The following is a 20462-nucleotide window of genomic DNA, read 5'->3' as shown; positions in this document are numbered from 1 at the left end:
TGATTTTTTTGATCATCAATAAGAGGATAGGGGAGGAAAGAAATAATTACTCAGGGGATGATCAGTTTGGGTTTAGGAAGGGGAGAGGTGCGCGTGATGCCATTGCAGTAATGAGATCACTAATCAAGAGGAAAGTAGAATAAAATCAGGATGTATTTGCCTGTTTCGTAGATTTCGAAAAAGCGTTTGATAGAGTGAATTGGGAAAACTAATGAGTATATTGCAGAAAATAGGAATAGATTGGAGGGAAAGGAGGCTAATCCGCAACCTGTACATGTCTCAGACTGCTCAGGTGCGGGAGGGAAACGGGGAGTCCGGATGGGCAGTTTTATTTTTTTTTATTTTTATTTATTCAGTATTAGTCCGAAAACAGCACATTTTGGCCTTTACATCGAACTATTAACACCGATAACAATTTACATCGATAACACATTTACAATCACCCAAGCCCTAGGTGAAGGAAAACCCACCCAGGCGGGAATCGAACCCGCGACCCTTGGAATGGCAAATGAGGACGTTACCCCGCCGCCACCGGGGTCGGTAGGAAGGGGTGTAAGGCAGGTGCCCATTATCACCGTTGCTGTTCAACCTGTATGCAGAGGAAATGATCAAAGAGGCATGGGAAGAACTGGAGGTAGGAATGAAGGTGGGCGGGGAATTTGTAAAATCAGTTAGGTTTGCTGATGACCAAGCTTTAGTTTGTCAGTCAGCCAAGGGGCTGCAAACATTGCTGAGTGAATTGGAAATTCAGTGCGACAGGTATGGGATGAGAATCAATATAAATAAAACAAAGGTAATACGGTTTCCGGAAAATAGAAAAGATAGATATCAAAACATGAGTTCATAAACTAGAGCAGGTCGAAATGCTAACCTATTTTGAAAGTGTTTTGGACCAAAATATTCAAAGTGCTCTAGGCATAAGAAGAAGAATAGCACTAGGCAAACAAGTTTTAGCAAGGAGGGAATTTTTCAGTGGGGACGTGGAGTAAGGATGTTGAGAAACGGCTCATTAAAACTTTGATATGAAGCGTGGTTTTGTACTGCACGGAAACGTGATCATTGAAGCAGGACGATAAACGTAGATTAGAGGTTTGTTCAAAGATGGACGGAGAGAACGATGAAAAAGTTTAAATTTCCCGAAAGAAAGAGAAACGAGAAAGTGGTGGGGTGGGAAAGGTGATTTTTGGGAGAAATCTAAAGGAGGAAAGAAAGATGGATGCAAAGCATTTTTATTGGTTTGGGGTTGTTGAGACGTATAATACAAATACTTTGATTGGAGAATGTTAGGTAAAAGAGAAAATGGTCGAAATAGTGTCGGCCTGAAGGGCGAGATTAAGGGCGGAAGGAAAAATGAGAAATCGAAGAGGAGTCCATTTCAAGTGTCGGATGTTATGTTGTGTTTTGTGAGACATGAAAGTTAATGTACCGCTGGGCCGTTGCGTTATCTGTGTCCATCCAAAAAACTTATCTTAGCCGGTACAATACCAAATAATAATAATATACTATGTTCATGTGCGAATCGAGCCCTATGTGAAACATATCTTCTTGACTACTGTCTCACGTGCATCCCGTATTATAATATTTGTAATTCACCAACTTGTAGAATGACTCACGAGATTAATATAACATTTGGACGGCACAACATAACACAAAAATAAATGGAAAACACGTGAAAGGGAACTCACATTTAAGAAAGTTAAAATTTTCGGCCTTCTCCGAGGCCTTCTTTAGGTGAGACTGGAAGGTACGTACACTTGGTTATGTAAGATCTGGTGATGAACAATATGACCGCTTATCAGATCTGGTCTCTTCTCCCCACATCCCTTTATTGCCTCCCCGCCCCGTTTCCACGCTAATTGCCTTTCCAAAAACATTACCAATCTTTTGTCATTCAATCTACCCTCTTCATTTTACATAGGCTAATGCGTTACCCCCCTTGTTCGTCCGCATGAACAATCACCGTTACTCCTGCAATTCTACCTCACTCTCTGTTCTCTTCCAATTCCTACGCACGCAGATTCTCACAGCCTTTCCTTCGACCAGTGTTTTATCCCTAACCTGGAATTCCTTCCCGATTCTAACACCAATGTATAGGTGAGAACCCGCAAACCTGCGCACATATTAGAACATCGCGAACTTTTGAATTCCCCGGTCTGAACCGTCACCACTACATCCTTACCGCTTTCCTCCCCCCTTTCCAGCACGCCCTACACTTCCCTCGCCTCAGCACTCCATCCACCCAAGACTTTCCAGTCTCACCTGAAGATGGCCTCAGAGAAGCTCGAAAGCTTTAAATTTCTAAAATGTGAGTGCTCTTTTACGAGTTTATATTTGTGTTCTATTGCGTCGTCCAAGTGTTATATTGCTCTCGTGAGTCCTTCTGCATCATCGATATACTCGTGTGTGTATGTGTGTATATATAAATAAATAAATATATATAAGTATATATATATATATATATATATATATATATATATATATATATATATATATACACGCAATAAATCGTGGTATGTATATATATATATATACCACGTGTGTATATATATATATATATATATATATATATATATGTATATATATTTCCACGATTATACGGAAAAACTCGCACTAGCGGCACAGTAATGGGACGGCACAATAGAACACAAATAGAATAGCAACATTTAAAAGGACACTCTCACGGTAAATTGTTCGAGCTTTCGGCCCACTCAGAGGCCTTCTTCAAGTCCACGTGTGTGTGTGTGTGTGTATATATATGTGTGTGGATCGCGGTAGTCCAGGGGGTAGAGCGTTGGACTGCTGACCGGAGGGTCCCGGGTTCGATTACCGGACAAGGCACTCTGGGCACCCGCAGCTCCAGCAAAGCGATGTGATTTCTCGGGTACCAGATCTTCCTGGGAAACCATAACCGGCACAGGGAAAGGAACTGGCCCCCTTACCCTGATTTGTAAATTTCACACGCCGTCGGGCTTAGTACTCGGTGAACTCTACCCTCACCTACCAAACCGATCTTCGGGTTGATTACTGTGTATATGGTTCATACGAGTACATCAGAACATCCTGCCCCGTCAACCCATTTGCTTCCTTGCCTTTTCATTTTCTTCTTTCGAAAAAGGCATAGTTTCACCGCCAAAACACTCGAACAAACGACCGTCCGACCGTTGTTTTCTGTGTCTTAATGCTTAGTTGATTGTGTGCGTATGAGCTATAAGTCCTTTTGCTCCATGCATCGTGCCTTCTCGCTCCCCAGCGCTCTTAGGAATAGGAATTGAATTATTGAGGAGAAATTTTCAATTCATTATTTTCTTTACTTACTTATTCTTATGTTCAAAATGGTGCTTGTGAGTGCCATATTCAATGGGCTTACGGTAATGAACGGACTGTCCTCCCTCTCTCTCGCGACAGACGGACGCCCACGTGTTCCTCTTCACGGACATGCTGCTGCTGTGCAAGGCGGTGGGCGGTTCCCGGCGGAGGGAGGCGGCGATTGCCGGGGGAGAGGGGGCGGGGGTCGGAGGTGGGGCCGACGGTTCGGGTCCCCCGGGGCTGACGGCATCCGGGGGCCTGACCCCTGCCGGCTCCTCCTCCGACCTCCGCACGCTCAAGGTCATCCGGCCGCCGTTCGTCGTGGACCGCCTCCGGATGAGGGACGCCTCCTCGGGCAACGGACTCGCCTTCGTCTACCTCAACGAGTTCCACACCGCCGCCGCCGCCTTCACCCTCTCCGCCCCGGAGCCCAAGACAATCAAGGTGGGCGACTACCCGTCCCGAACTCTGGTCCTCCGAGGGCGTCAATGGCGCCCGGTGGCGCCTTCACTTGGGAATTGCCGATGGCGGAATCAATCTAAGACGCACTGATTAGCGAAGTTTTCGTTACTATGTATTTTATCCAGTTCACTTGTGCCGAGACCTCCCCCAGGGGTCACTGTCTCTCTTTGTGCCCTTGACGCGCCGTTTATCCATACCATGTTGCTTCTTCAAGATTGCATTTTATATTTGTACTATTACAATATTATGGTATTTGCTTCAATGCGTCCTTACTGGTAAAATGTTTATCTATTTTTGTCGGTTCCCTATCCAAATTTCTATTGCAGTTTTTCTAATAATGTTATATTCTAAAAATTTTTTCCCGATAAAATTATTTTTAAACTGAAATTTCTAAATTAAATATTCCTAAGAGCATTAAATAGGCAAATTTTCTTAAAACTTTTTATTACTAATAGTATGTAATTAATCCAAAGTAATGGTATTAGCCAGTAGGGTTAGATATTATGCAGTTCGATTTCCATTCTTATAAATATCATATTCAGAAACAATAGAACCCAACCCAACTCTCGCGTTACATTCTACAACTTAAGAACATTTGCAGTGCCAGCAACCGTTTAAAACTGTTACCATGTAGCAAAGAAACCAAAAATAAAATCACTTATTATATGCATACTTGTATATTATACGCTTATTCAACAAATTTAGTTTCCACATTAAAAATGTTTTTCGTATTTCTAGGTATTAGAAAAATTTATTCATTAGAAAAATAAAATTAGAAAGAATTTATTAGGAAAAATATGAGAAAAAAATAGACTTTAGAAAAATACATTATTAAAAATTGTGGTTTAGAAAAATTGCATCATAAAAATTGATCGGGAAGGAATTGTCCATTTCTTGCCATTACTTCATCAACTGTTAACAGTCATTTTCTACTTCTCCTACCTAGAGTGAGAGGAATCTTCCCAGCCTTTGAAATTTTACAGCCGCCATTTTCGTTATTAAAAGCTGTGAGGCTTTGTAATTTTCATTGGAAATGTTGAAAAGCAATATTGCGCATGATAAAATAGAAAGTTCTCATTTGATAACAATTTTAAAAGATAAATTTTCAACAATTCCTACAGGGTGTGGCGGTTATCTCCCGACAAATTTCAATTCGAATTTCCTACAATATCGTAGTTTCCCTGGTAGTTTTGATTGGTGTTCTTGAAAGCTTTAGGCATTTGGTAAACAGTCATATCCTCAAAATGGCCGAGATGTTACGTACAAGTGAATAGTACAGTCGCAGAGCCGCTAATATCGAAAGTGTTCGCGCTGGGCATTATATTTTGAAATAGATAGTTCGATTCTTCTGGTACCCCAGATCATCTGTTTGGGATATTGTGGCTAAGTATAATGCTTCGGAGACATCTGGGTAAGGTTTCGCTAACCCGGCGAGGAAACTCCATTCGAGGAAATTTTCAGGTGCAGATTTCATAGGAATTTTGTAATTTTTTGCGCATTTGCAAATTTTGAAGAATGTCGTGAAACCGTGTAGGCTCATTTAGTCCAAAACTGGCTCTCAGATAACATTTGCATGTTCTGGTCAAAGGAGTTCTTGCCCCCAGTATAGCCCGGACTTGATCCCCCTCGACTATTATGTTCGCAGCGCGTAGTCAAAAGAGTTACCAATAAGTCAAGGCACCCTAATGTCGTATCTAAAAGTACCGCTATCGTAGCAGCATTTGCGAAAATGAACAGCGCTGTTTTAAAGAGCGCGTGCGATCGATTCAGGACAAGATTGGAGGCGATCATTGCAGCTGAAGGGGGTTACATTGAGTTATGTTACTCTTGACAGATACTATTATTTGTATATAAAATGATTTTCATTTTCATTTGTATTTTTTTTAAATAAATTTGCTTTTAAACAAAAGTTTCATTTGTCCAGATTTAGGTGTCGTACCCTGTATAGAGTATTTTATTCTATTAATTCCATTTGCGTTTTTAGAATTAATGCTAATAGAAGAAATCATTATGCAAATGGTTAACACTATATTTCATATTCAGACGACGAAGATTTCAAGAACTTAGGCATAGACTCTAGGAATTCGGCTTCAAAATAATGCTCGGGTGAATTTAAAATGCAGTTTGAGCATTATCATGTGCTAAAAATATGTAAAAAGTTCTTTTAAATATGTTGCAAACTCTATAAAAACAGGTTTGTTTTATTTTAACCATTTCCTGGCCCCTTCTACATGGCTATCTATCCCCAATGTCCGCGATCAAATACCATTAAAAATGCTCGTTCACTCCTTACCGTAATGAATCCGTAATGTTTTTCGCAATGAAATTAATAATGCCGGAGCCATACTTGCGCCTCCGCTCCCGGGAGCGTGGCCAGTAGTCGTAGTCTGACATGTCGCTCACACCGAGTCATTTGTCATTTTGCAGAGTCTCAGTGACGCGTTGAAGCGAGCCTGCGAGCAGTACGGCCTCGCCAAGAAGAAGGCGCGGCAGGAGTCAGCAGATGAGGCGACGGCGGCGGCCCTGGCGACCCTGGCGAGCACCCCTGGTCAGCAGGGTCCGCCTCTCACCCCATCGCGCCACGCGCCCAAGCTCTCCGCCCTCTCCTCCCCCTTCGACTCCACCGGAAGCACGTGCTGCCTCTGCTTCTTGGAGGACTCCCCGCACGGCGGCGGCGGTGGTCTGGTCCCTGCGGGCGACGGCGGCGGTGGCCTCAGCGCCGGGGGCGGCTTGGCCCCGTCCTGCCCCCGCAGTCCCCGGTGCAGCTCGAGCCGAGGCAGCCGAGTCTCCAGCCTCGTGCACTCACACAGGTAAGCATCAACCACTGGAGAGACGATTCCCCACGCCACTAGTCCTATTCCTCGCCCTCTTATGCCAAGGACAGAGGCGACTTGTGTGGGATAATTATACGCAAGTTGTGATAGGTTTTTTTATGGGAATTCACATACGAGTTAATGGCAAATTAATACACTACTTAAGATATTTTATTGCAGATGTTTTATATTGTATCATATAAAAAGTTTGTGTGCGTAATTTCTTCACTAAAATGCTTGGCCTATTTGTGAAAGGTCCAAATTAATTAAATTTTGCTCTATGGTGACATTTATATGAAAAAAGAACATCAAAAAACCTCTCGGATTGTTTTATACCCTAAGGTAGGAAGAGAACAGTCTCTCAGGAGAAATTTCAGATTTAAACTACGAGAGGACTTCAAAATTTGGCTTTTTAAATTAAACCGGCAATATTTTAAAATATCGTCATAATCAATTTTTCTTTGCGCAAGAAACATTGACCTAAACTGAAAAATATATTCGTGCTTCGAGGTGATAACCAATGTAAAGTTATCCAATTATTACCTACTTTAAATTTACACATTAAGTTAGAACCAAGGGAAAACTGGATACAGGTTAACATAAAGCAATCGTATTTGAGCTTCGGCATTATATGGAAGAGGGATTAAAATAGGAATGGTTTCTTGGAAAAACCTCATCGAAGTCCAGATAGTTTGAGTAAAAGATACCTTGAAATCAAGGCATGCAACTTAATCAAGTCAGAATACATTTAGAGCCTGTGAGGAAACAGCATTATTTTCCTCGTGTGAATATGAAAGTAAGTAGTAGTACGAATTAAGTAATTACAGGTATATTAAATCAAAGCAATTTCAAAAGAGAAGTCCACGCACGGAATATCTTGTGACCATGTATTTATTGCAGTATGTAAGATAGCGAGTAATATGATTTATTATGTAATTTGACCACAATTTTATCATCTATGCAAGTTTACTTCATATTATTCATCTAAAACTTGGTGGAAATATTTTTCTCCCTGCGAAATATATTTCATTTTCGTACCTTGATGAAATTTCAATAGCTTCATTTTCCGAACGTCCGCGTTATAGAATGATTATAAAACACAAAATGTAAATTCGCATTTTATAAAACATACTAAAATATTCATAATTTTACCAAACATGCCTTACTGTTTCATACTAAATATTTGCAACCTTTTTGTAAAAAAACTAATTAAAAATTTTAAAAATTGAAATATGTACAAAATGTAGTGGCTTCTGAGGTGTCTTAAGTACTTTTGATCCTTACCCGCCCTTTCCCTTGATGGCTGCCCAGGGACCCCTCCAGGGGTTGGAAGTTCTCTCGGTTTGAAGTTTTCCGCTTTTGGTGTAATTTCGAAAATAATTTTGAATCGGGTATTGAATATTTTTTCAGACCAAACATATTCAAATTCTCTTTCATACTCCGGACGAGCCAAAACTTGAGCCGAGAAATTTTCACCTCGTAGTCAAAATATGGAGTCACCACATCCATTTACGAATCTAGGGAAAAATGAAAATTATAAATTTTCCACGACGAACGCGGACATCCACCGTTGTGAACGCCATTCTGTGAGGTGGTTATAGCGCCAATAAGGTCACGAATGATGATCCTCCTGCGATTTCGAGCACTCTTTGATTGGTTGACATGTTTTTTTTCGGTCCTATCCCTCTCACTGATGAATTTCTCTCGCCAACCTCCCCCCCGCAGTGGTTCCATGGAGATGGCGGAGGGCATGGGCGGAGGAGGGGGTTCGTTGGCAGGGGGTTGGTGCTCGCAGTGCCAGAGCCGGGGGGTGAGCGTGGAGACGACGGACCAGCGGGGGTCCAGCTTCAGCTCGGACGAGGGCTCAAACGCCGCCCACTCCGACTCCACCGGCACCAGCCTCGGCAGTGGGGGACCCGGCAGCGGGGCGCACAACAGGGCGGCCCCCGTGCCTTCGCCCACCATCCACCCCCAGGCGTCGAGCACCCCAATGATGATGGCGCCGCCCCCACCCACGTCGCCGAGGCCCGAGAGGTGAGATACCATCACGTACCACAACCGCTTCCAGCGCGGAAGATTTCCCCTTGGAACCGAGGGTTCCGCCACCTCAAATCTCCCGCAACTCTTTTTTGAACTGTACCGCGTCATTTCCTCAGTCGATCGAATTTCATTCCCTCGCTTGTACTTTCCAACATTTTTGCGAGATGAAATACGTCATTTGAGAATGTAAAACTTTAGTTGTGTCCTGAGATTGCCTATAAATTAAAAATGAAGGAGTGAATCGAGAGTGGTGAGGCAGATATAGAGACATAAGAAAAATATCACGATGATATCAATGCATTGGATTTTCAGATATGAAAATGAAGAAATGGAAGTAAAATAGGCTGAAAAGTTTAAGTGCAAAATGTCTCTATCATAATAGTCTGAACAAATAACGTATGAAAGTAACTTGAAGTGAAAATAAATACATTTTAGATAAATTACGTTGAATATGTATATACATATATAATTAAAGTATAAATAAATATTAAAAAAATTTCAAAAATGTTTCATTGGTTTATGATAAAACTTTCTCTAGAAAGTTGCCTGCTGACTAGAACCCCTTTAATCGGTTGGAATGGGTTTTTCAGAGTGGTAAAGCAGCCGCAATCGCTTTGCGAAAGCGGTGGTAAAGTTATGAACGTATGAAATGGTTTATCCAGCGTGGCCTTGTGTTCAGAACATGTCCCGATCGGTGTTCTCTTTTCGCCCGGCAGGAGGGCCGTGCTGTCCCGTTCGCCGACGCCGAACACGCTGTCCGTCACACTGCTGCCGTACGGCTCGTCTCCTTCACCCTCCCCCTCTCCCTCGCCCTCCCCCGGCTCCCTGAGGGCGGCCTACCTGGGCGGCCAGTCCCTGCCCAACCTCGCCTCTCTCGCCCCGCCCCCACCAGGGCGCTCGCCCCCCTCCGCGGCCCCCTCCTCTGCCGCCGGCGCCTTCCTCGCCCCACCGCCCTCACGGTCTCCGCCACCCATCAACCAGCGCGGCATCTCCTACCCGCCACCCTCGCCCCCCCGGCCCCTACGTCGGAGCCACGCCATCTTGGTCCCGCAGCAGTCCGCCTCGCAACCCCCGCCGCCCCTGCAGAGGCAGCAGCCGCCGCCGCCCAGGGCCGCCCACCCGCCGCTCACCAAGACGCGTCACGTGGGCTCCCTGATAGGGCCCTCCGCTCTGCAGTCATCCTTCTCCATCGCCGCCTTCGGGGCCCACGAGGACCCGGCAGCCGTCAGGCCGGACCTCGGAGTGCCAGTCATCGGAGGTGAGGCTCGTTGCCACCCGCAGAAAGCCAATGCCTCTGCTTTTATGCGCTTTTTCATTCATTGTACTCTTACATATTTAGATTGATCAATTCTCTTCCGAATTAATCAACTGCGTTTTAGATTATTCAATTGCATTCCAGATTATCTAACTCTTCTTCAGAATATATCAACATTATATCAGGTATTTCCATGTAGTCTATAAACTATTAGTCAAAGTGAAATTTATTCAGAGTTCTCTATTTCACTTCAGAAAGCGTTGTTTGATTTTCTAAATTCATTATTGGTGACCAAGGAAACATAATTTGGTGATTTTTTTCCAGCACAACAAGTGTGCTGGAGTCTTAGCAAAGTAAAATTGAAATTTTGACGGAAAAACATCCAAATTACCAACTCCATAAACAATTTAAGCTTTCTGGATATTTTGGCGTGACTACGGAAAGGGTTCATTTTTCGATAAATCACTTCATTTCCACATGAAATTATTTATTCCGCTAGCTAAGTTCCGGCTTATAAAGTCTTTCGTAGTTGACTGTGTAATTAAAGTCTTAAGACGAATCAATGATGCATTTTAGCTACGCTGTTTGCAAAGTCCGTAATATCACAGAGCAGAAATAGAAAATATGTTTCCCTGTAAATAAGGCAAAGTGTACTGAGTCGCGTTTCTGCTTTTCAATTAAACATTTTCTTTTGGGTCTTCAGTCATAAGAACTGATTTATTTGGCTCCCGCGTCATTTTTTCTCACTGAGAGTGTATTCAGACCCGCAATTTTTTTTACGCCCTCGCAACTATATGATTAATGGGTTCAGAATTGAGGGACGAATGAAAAATTGCATTCATATCGATTCGCGTTTAATATTCCAAATCCATGCCCGGAGTGCGGCACTGTTGAGGGTCCGACTCTCCTATCTCATCACGTTTGATCGCTTTGACCGCAAGTTTGGCTTGCCTTTGCATCAGGAAGTTTGCAAAGCAAGTGTGTCGATTAAAATTCAATCCGGGTAGACATCGATCGAAGCTCCGTAGTTAAGTAAACTTAAGTTATTTACTCCAAGTTCTTACTAGAAATAATCACTTGGGATTCATGCGGTGAAGTCTATGCGGATTTTCCATCGGGTCGCCAGAGTATCAGCTGCCGACATTTCAATGACTACCTCCATCTTTGTCACCATATAACATCCAGAGGACCAAAAATTATTTCAATGTATCTTTAAATAACCTGAGGACGATAGTGGAGTTAATTCATCAGAACGTCGTCAGCCGACACCCTGATCATCACATGGAAAATCAGCGGAGACTTCACCGTAATTTGGATTATGGTCTTAAATGTTATTGATGACAAAATATAATGTTAAAAACTCATTCCTGACTCTTTTTGATTATGGTCCTTGGAGAGTATATTTTCGTTCTGATTACATGGGTACTATTGCTAATCAACTCCTTACCTCTGCATGATTTGCAAAAGAAACATATTAACATTTGAATTTCATTAAATAGCACAAGGTGGAAAAATTGAATTTGTCTCCTCCTTCCGTTTATTGCTGATAAAGGGTCACTAGTCGGAGGAAACAACTAAGTTATAGAGTAATTTATTTTTTTGTTTGCCACGTAGTCTTAGAGAGCATCTTCATTGCTATACGTAATCTCTTAATGCAATCTCTCTGAGGCAAATTCTTTCCAAAGGACCATTAGCAGCTGTGTGCGTGATTTGGTGCGGATCGATTCGTGAATTACGGAATTCTCACAAATGAGTGATTCCCTCTCCTCGTGAGTGAGGGACCTCTTCCCAGCCGAGTCTCCAGGCTCTCCCGACAACGTTTCGCCGGCTGTCTCTCGCAGCAACTCGGTCACCACCTGCAGACACGTTCCGGGTGGAAAGCGCTTGGAAAACACTCCGCTAGAGGGCACCACATCTCTAATCTCCTGTCAAAGCATAGTTTTTTTAATCCGTCTCATTACTTCTCCTTTCAAGATTTAAGAGATGCCCTCCGTTTAAGACTTAAGCCGATTTAAGACATCCCAATGTTTTTCTCTGGACTGAGAGTAAATATTACTTTTCTCCAATTGGGTGGTAATAAAATACATTGCTTTAATTGATACACATTGTGATGGCGTAGTGGATGCGTGAAAAAATTCGTTCGTGGGTGCGTGACTGTTGATCCAAATATGACCGAAAGTCGCGTTACAAAAGTTCCTAGAAGCCTCGGCCATGAAGTTTCTCTGACTTGCTAAATGGTTGAAAAGAGACTCCACCAGAAGGGTTCTCCAGTGTCCGTGGAATTATCTCGCCGACGTTGCAAAAAATGTGTACGTGTACAGAAAGCTTATAGTATGCCGAGAAGTAACGGAAGTTTCTACTGCTGTCCAATATACGCAAGTAATTCACGAGAATAAATTAGGACACCTTAGATCTTGAGGTCCCTTGCATGAGTAAAATCCTTACATGGTGTGGATTTGTGGAATATCTGTGGCAAACCTCTGAAAATTCACGGCCAGTGATAGTCGGGAGGGTGGAAAGACCATCGCGCGGAGGCCAACTGATCATTTTCTCTTTGAACGTGGGCACATTTTAGGCGCCGTGAATGCATGCAACCGGAAGAAACATGACAGTCGTGCGAATTGTATTAATCAAGGATACACCTTACGCTTGGACTGGACTCGCATAATGAATCGGCAGTTGGGCACAACAGAAGCGACACATGCGTCATAACTGAGTTTACGTAAAGCAGATTAGATTGAAAACGGAAACATAACAGATTAGTCCTGATACGTGCCATTTCCTTCCAAAAGCTGGAAGGAAATTGTAATGCATTGCTTTCCGGAAGGTCTTTTGATCGCTAATCTGATTCCTCTAGAGACTAAATTTTCTCATATATCCTTGCACTTAATCAGCCACTATATTTCAATATTAGGAGCGTTTTTCCCTTTCATTATGACAAATGAATAAAGGAAAGATAAGGTCAGGATAAGAGGGCACCTCCAAAATATTATGCCGAATAACTAACAAGGGGAAACAACTGGAATTTTAGGTGCCTTGGAATATATGTATATCTATGGCTCTTTCCCTGGTAAAAGAAACCTCCCCATGCCATTAAACCTTGAAAATAAGTTAAATCAATTTTTAAGTGATTCTTAACTAATTAATCAATATTCATCCAAGAATTCTGCGACTTCAGCGCATTAGAATTTGTTTCTCCTTTGTTTATTTTGTGCTTTATAGTTGCAGACATAATATATTCCGGGATGGATTATTTTCGATTGATTATTTTCGCAGAACCTTCAAAAGATTCATTCACGAGAATCAGGTATTGCCGAGAATTACGAAAATTCAATACAAAAATGAAAGCTTACGTTCAGCAATTTTATGGACTGTTAAGAACTACAAATGTATTCAGATGAATCGTGGAAATATATTAATACAAGTGTGTTGGTTTATTTCTATCTCCATAACTTGTTTGAGGCTTTATCATGGGAGGCATCATATTGATTACTATTCTTTCGGAATTATTTCGTCACGTCAGTTCATGTTCTTCAAAATACCTTATGTATATTGGATTGAAATGAAATAATTAACTTAGTAATTCCACACACTTTATTTAATAAAACACGACCTAGGTTTCGACGTTGAACGTCATCATCAGGTGGTCCTCATAGAAGCACGCTGGCTATACTAGTATAGTACTATATAGTATTAGTACTATACTAGTAGTAGTATATACCTTCTGATCATAGGAGGGGGGGTTAGTCAGAGAGGGAGGTTGGAGGGTTAAAAAGGTTACAATGTAGCTAAAAAGAAAAGAGAATTACATTTTTGACTCAGAATAGTGGGGAGTTGGAGGGGCACAAAATTTGGTTGGCAAGTTCATCTTTCCAACGGACACATTTCAAAATTTCTAACTGCTCCAAAGCATCGAGCCTTTGACCTTTTTCTTCAAAATGAATCATTTTTGCCACAAAGTCACTTTTGTGGTCACTTTCGATGAGGTGCTTTGCAAAGAGGGATGTTATGTTCTTATTTTTTACACGTTTGGTGTTCTTTAATTCTTTCTTTAAATTTCCGTCCTGTTTGCCCATTATACTTTGTGCTACATTCTGAGAAATTTAACTCATACACTCCACTCCTCTCGTTTTTGGGAACTTTGTCTTTAGTGTGAGAGATCAGGTTCTTAAGGCATGAACCACTGTAAAATGCACATTTAATTTTTCCTTTAGGAAAACTTTAAATTACTTTTTGAGAAATAGTCCCAAGATATAGTATTCTCCGCCATTTGGTAGTGGGATCTTTTAAATGTTCGGGGTTGTAAATGTGGCTTAAGGCTATTTTTGTAAGTTTATTCCGGTTAGGTTTGTTAATTAGATCTTCTGAATAACCACTGTTTACTGCTAACGTTTTAATTACATTAAGTTCCTTATTTACATTGAATTTTGATATAGGGATAGCGGTCAATCGGTGGATCATTGCATTAAATGCCGAAAGCTTTTGGGTGAAGCAATGCCTTGAAGAGGAATTAATTAATTGGTCTGTATACATTTCTTTCCTAAAAATGGAAGACTGTAACCCGTCTTTATCTTTAGAAATGGATAGGTCGAGGAAATTCAGGGAACCTTTTTCCTCTTTTTCACACGTGAATTGTACATTAGAATTGATAGAATTTAGATGTGCTAGAAACTGATCTAGTTGCCTATCAGAACCTGTTCACACACAGAAGACATCGTCTACATATTTTAGCCAACAAAATACATTATTAATGAGAGGGTGAGCTGAGGAGAACAAAACTTTTTCAAAATTGTCCATATAAATATCGGCCAGGAGTGGGGACAAGGGACTGTTTGACTGACGTGCTTTAAATGTGATAAATATTAAATCCTAACGTTCAACCATATCAATTGAAGAAATACGGTAATAATTCGACCGTTTTTCACCATCGCTAAATGTCTGACAGTAATTTTCTTTTTTTTTGCATTCCCAAAAATTTCAATGACACAGGTTTCGTCATAAAACACCCCCCTCCCTTCAATTTCAACTCAAATGTATTTCTGCACCCTTTCGTTTTGCCTAATTCTTCCAATTGCGTCGCCTTGTCCGCCGTCAGGGGTACTACCCCCTTCCAACGAGGGCAGTGGCGAGGAGGCGACGCTCCTGCTGCAGGAGCGCGAGGACAGCGGCGTGGTGTGCGGCGAGGGCAGCGGGTCAGAGGTCATGTCCGCCTGGTGCCCCGAAACGGCGGTAGAAGGGGACGAGACTGCAGAGGACCCCGGGAGAGGGCAGCACGCTGGAGGAGGAGAGAGCGGCTCAGAGGAGAAGGTGGGCAGAATCGATTAATCGCGTTAATAATTTCGCTCTCTCTTATTTTGCACACATTTGGTGCACCAATGGTGACGCGCGTAGGGCGACCGAGGGCAATCAACTCAAGCCGCTACAAATAAACAGGGGGAACTAATTGAAAACTACAGTGACTTGTATCTCCTACTCACTTTGTATCTTGATATTTATAAAATGCTGAATATTAAGATATGGTGTATGTTTACTGTGTTTCCAATGAAACTGCTGCTGTTGCTAAGTACCAGTGACATTTTCATGTTCACAGAATTGTGACTGCACAAGGTATTATCTAGGTCTCCAAGCATTGCATGATAACGGCGCATATCTCAGTGCTCACTTGAACCCGGCATTATGTGACTGAGAAAGGAGTATAGTTGAACTGTTCCAGTGCTGTTTATCGCTTCTATTTGGTCAGGTACAGTGTTATGGTTTAAATATATATATATATATATATATATATATATATATATATATATATATGTATGTATATATATAATATATATATTATATATATATTTGTATTTTTCCATTTTTGTTTTCTTCTTTCAAAAAAAGCATACATTCACTGCCAAAACACACTCAAACGACCATTGGAGCATTGTTTTCTGTGTTTCAGTTTTTAGTTGCTTGTGTGCGTATGAGTCATTTCCCTCTATGCATCAAGCCATCTCGCTACCCAGCGCTCCCAATAATAGGAATTGAATTATTGAGAAGAAATTTTTAATTCATTATTTCCTTTACTTACTTATTCTTATGTTTGCCAAAGTTTATTATATATATATATATATATATATATATATATATATATATATATATATATATATATATATATATATATATATATAAACCATAAACACAGTAATCAACCCGAAGGTCGGTTTAGTTGGTCATGGTAGAGATCACCCAGTACAAAGCCCTATACGGCGTGTGAAAATTCACACATCAGGGTAGGGGGGCCAGTTCCTTTCTCTGTGCTGGTTATGGTTTCCCAGGAAACATATACATATATATATATATATATATATATATATATATATATATATATATATATATATATATATATATATATATATATATATATATATATATATATATATATATATATATATATATATATATATATATATAAAATTATAAATAATAAATTGAAATTTACAGGAAATGGGATTTAAATAATGAGGACACATACAGTGCATACATCCTGGGCCAGTTAGAGTTATAAAAAGTACTCATTTTCCCAAATGATGTGATAGAATTTATATTCGCTGTGAAAAATTGGCCCAAACAAATGGTTTCAATTTTTTTCCACCTAAATATGCTATGAAAGAAATTTAAAACCTTCATACAAAACTCCAAGAAGTTGCCTTACGTGAAATAATCAAGGACATTGGATGTCCTAATATAGTTTCTAGGAATTTTGGCAAAGTAATTTAACCCTTGCCATATTTTCTGGAATATGAATGAAATAACCACCATGAATAGAAAGGGCCTAGCACTGATGTCATTGTTGCTATGCTACTGACTAATGAGCCATGTCAGATATTATTTATGCAATAAATAATATGGTGTCCACTGATTTTCAGTTCTTTTTGTCGATTTTGGCCCGAGTTGAAAATCTCATTGCATTTGGAATTAACTGCTTGGTAATCACTTGTTCCTTTTCATTGACAATACCTTCTACTATGCTAGCAGAAAGGTTAGCCGTTAATGACTTCAGTACCTTATTTTCAAATTCAAACAGGGTGTTTTCATTAAAATACCATGGTTTAGTGGTAGTTCAAATGTAGCGGTGCCATATTGACTGCTTTCTCTTACCCTAACAGCATAATGTTAATCTGTGACATCTAACCACTGCACATTTCATTTCTAGCGTCATGGAAGAAAGTGCCATTGGAGGTTTTAAAATTTATTTTTCATTTTAATTTGAATAGCATACATTACCAACTGTTAATAACAGCAAAAATATTTATTAAAATATAAATGATATTACGCATTTTAATTTTTTTCATCTCTCAGTTTCAAAGTGCTCTCAGTTTGTTTCATGTATCATTTTCCTTGTAAATGCTCATTTTGGGCATTCAGCTGAGTGAATACATGACTCATTTTTCCCTTTCCATTGTTTCCCTCTCACCAAAACAGGATGGCTCTGGTTGCATGAGCGAACTCCCTGCCTGCATCCCACCTCATTTGAGCAAAGAAGATGTCAGGCAGTCGTCGGCCATGACACAAGGTGAAAACTCCTCAAATCATGCCGGAATGCCAATCAATAGTGCCAGAATTGAAGAGGACAGTGTGAGTGATTTTGGCGATCCCTCGACAATATGCCCCTTGCATGGGATGCCCAAAGATAGCAGTTGCTGCTGATTGAGACGGGAAGTGATCACCGACAAATGATGCAGGCCATGTGGTGGCAGTTCATTCTCCTTGAGTGTCATTATCTTGACTGGGCAGTCAGCCCATTGAATGAAGCTGTTGATTCACCAGTGGAACAAAATGTTCAAATAGAATTAATGCACATTCTCAATATGAGTATTTTCCCTCAAAGAATAAACAAAGAAAATGAATACTGATACTATTTTAAATTATTCCAAGGAATCGTGGTCCATAAAATTGTAAAATACTTCATGCAAATTGTGAAGGAGTTGGCTCTTTGAGTGATGACATAATTAAATATGAAGAGCAGTAAAATGTTTTCTCTAAGGAAACATTCTGGTTTTAAGAATATTTCTTGTTCATAGAATAAATAAGCATATAAATTTGAATCAATTTTCCATTATTTGCCTTAACAGATGTATTTTAATCACCAGATGTTCTCAATCTCACACCTACTCTACATTTTATTCCCTCATCAGGGTCTGATGAAAACATCAACAAGAATCTTTGGTGGAAATTGTATTTTCCTGATGCAAAATTTATGTAAATTAAAAGGTGATATTTCATTCTCAGCTGGTGTTACTTAGTACTAGGGCTAAGTTACTAATGAATTCTGATATAAATACTGGTTTATAATCAGATATCAGTTATCCAGTATCAATATTGTAGACTCTAAATTTTTTCTACAGTTTACAAAGATTTTCTCTTGGGTGTCTATGTGTTGAAAAAACACTCAAATTTCATTGTTTTGTCTCACAGAGTAAATGCTTCAGTAAAGTATTTGGTCGTTTGCTATGGGATTCCTATAGAAGAAGAAAACTGGAGCAATCCAACACATTCTGACATTTTCTTCAAGGGCTAGGTAACTTCCTGAGTTCATTTATGCTTCTTTAAAACCAGAGACATAAATAATGTCTTCACCTAGACAGGTTTCAACTCTCCTAGGACTTATGATTATCGATTTTATATGTTTATCTAGATGGAATGTCAAGTGAACTGTAATAATAATAGTATTTTATTTATCCCATGACTTGGTGCATTAAATATAGAAAATGTCAGACCAGTACTATCTTTCACATTAGTGGCATGAAATCAAGTCTCTAAGAATTTTTTTTACAGATTAGAAGCAGTTTACACTGATGTGATCCATAGCTCTACTTTTATAGTTGAAAATAGTAAAATTGTTTCTTTATTTTTATATAAATACAATAAAATACTTTACAACCTCGATTACTTGGACTTAAGGAGAATATTTTCAAGTTGTGAGGAACTGTTCCATAGTCAGTTCCTTTAATCTGTACCATGAACAACCATGCTGAGATTCGTGAGAACATTATTGTGTTTTTACATGTAAAATTAATTAAAAAATATAAATCAAGGTAGTGCTAAAATGTTGCACCTTTTTAAAGTGTGGTTTACAGCTTCTTTTTTTATTTCCATTGGCAATAATTCTCTTAGCCCATTCTTTCTCATTTAAATAGGAGTGAAGAATGGAATGATTGACCATAGATGAAACTGTTCTCGGGAGATAAAAACTTGAAGCAACCTTGGAACACAAATGGACTAAATGGTCGTCCAAGTTTAAACACTCATTAATATTAACCCTCAAAATCTTTGCCACAGTGTATCTCTATCTAGTTTATCATGAATTTTCAGTAGAGTATTATTCAATATCCTCTTGGGACATTGAAAAAAATGAGTACATTTTTGTGTGGTTTATCGTTTAACCCTTGATGGAACCCTAAGGAACCAGAGTCAATTTCATACTGAAGCTCAACAGATATATTTTCCAAGTTATTTCCAAATGTAATTAGATATAGATTGTCAACCAAGAAAATCAATCTAATATTGAGCCCTGAGGAACACTCTACGGAGCACGGCGCTCAGAAATTCTATTCATAGAGCAAAATTAAGACTTTACTCTGACAATCTGAGACTGACCAGTTGAAAAATCTCTTTGCCAGTTGTTGCCTGTACGTGATCAACAATATCTAGCTAATTTTGACTGGAGGATTTCACGGCCTACTTAATCAAAAGTCTTATATAAATCTAGAAGATGACAAATGTGTCTTCAGGTCTGTCAATGCAACGTGACAATGACTCAACAACTTTGTAAACAGAATCTTCAGTCCCCTTCCCCTTTTTAAACCCACACCATGAGGATGATAATCAATTAAATCTATCAGTGAATGATATAAGTCAGTGATACATGACTGTTTCAAATAACCGGAAAACACAGAAAATGCAGAGATTGATCTTAAATTAGCTAACATTAAGTTCATTGCTGCATTCTTTGTAGATTGGGACAACTCAAGCAACACACAAGGAAACAACTTGAACTAAGGAATTTATTGATCAAATGAACCAGACGGTGAAGATTATATGATTTGACATCTCCTTTCATGACTAAATAAGGAATGCCATCACATCATGCAGAATTCTTCATGCTAACTGGTTTTGATATTTGTAGATTTTATTTAGAATTTTTCGGATGTATAAAATTGAAACGTCAGGATTACAGGATGTACATCCATGTGACATTTCATCTAAAGAGGAAATATTGACTGAGCCTTTTCTGAGATCATAAATAAAAAAATAATTTAAACAGTTAGGCATTACAAAAACAAAAAAATAAATTTAAAAAATTATTTTTTAATTTAAACATTTTTGTACCATCAGAACTTTATCATGACTGTTTCCCTTGCATGAATTACCCCTGAGAACTCCATATTCTTCTTTAAGGTGAGCAAAGACATGGGTTTTACTATGCAAAAAGTAAGTCGTTGACTATCAACACTGTATTATTTAAATGGGTGTCATGTGGCAAATAGAATCCTTATCATGGCACAGACCAGTACCAGGGGTACTATGGCACCAGAATTTGATGA

At 39.8% G+C, this 20462-nt stretch overlaps 1 protein-coding gene across 1 annotated transcript in view; it reads left to right on the top strand.

The window, feature by feature from the left end:
* The window catches only part of LOC139696364 (pleckstrin homology domain-containing family G member 5), a 218337-nt gene extending 200319 nt beyond the window's left edge, over positions 1 to 18018 (top strand). Inside the window, exons 14-19 of the mRNA XM_071595108.1 lie at positions 3406 to 3750; positions 6196 to 6578; positions 8307 to 8615; positions 9338 to 9879; positions 14972 to 15183; positions 17341 to 18018. Coding sequence (XP_071451209.1) covers positions 3406 to 3750; positions 6196 to 6578; positions 8307 to 8615; positions 9338 to 9879; positions 14972 to 15183; positions 17341 to 17565 — 2016 coding nt within the window. The 3' untranslated portion in view covers positions 17566 to 18018. The remainder of the gene's footprint in view (positions 1 to 3405; positions 3751 to 6195; positions 6579 to 8306; positions 8616 to 9337; positions 9880 to 14971; positions 15184 to 17340) is intronic.
* Positions 18019 to 20462: the final 2444 nt, after the last annotated feature.

This window comes from Hetaerina americana, unplaced genomic scaffold, assembly GCF_022747635.1.
Source record: "Hetaerina americana unplaced genomic scaffold, ioHetAmer1.1.p SCAF_7, whole genome shotgun sequence".
NCBI classification, from domain to species: Eukaryota; Metazoa; Arthropoda; class Insecta; order Odonata; family Calopterygidae; genus Hetaerina; species Hetaerina americana.
Note: the sequence above shows the minus strand (reverse complement) of the source record. Positions and strands in the feature narration are given on the sequence as shown.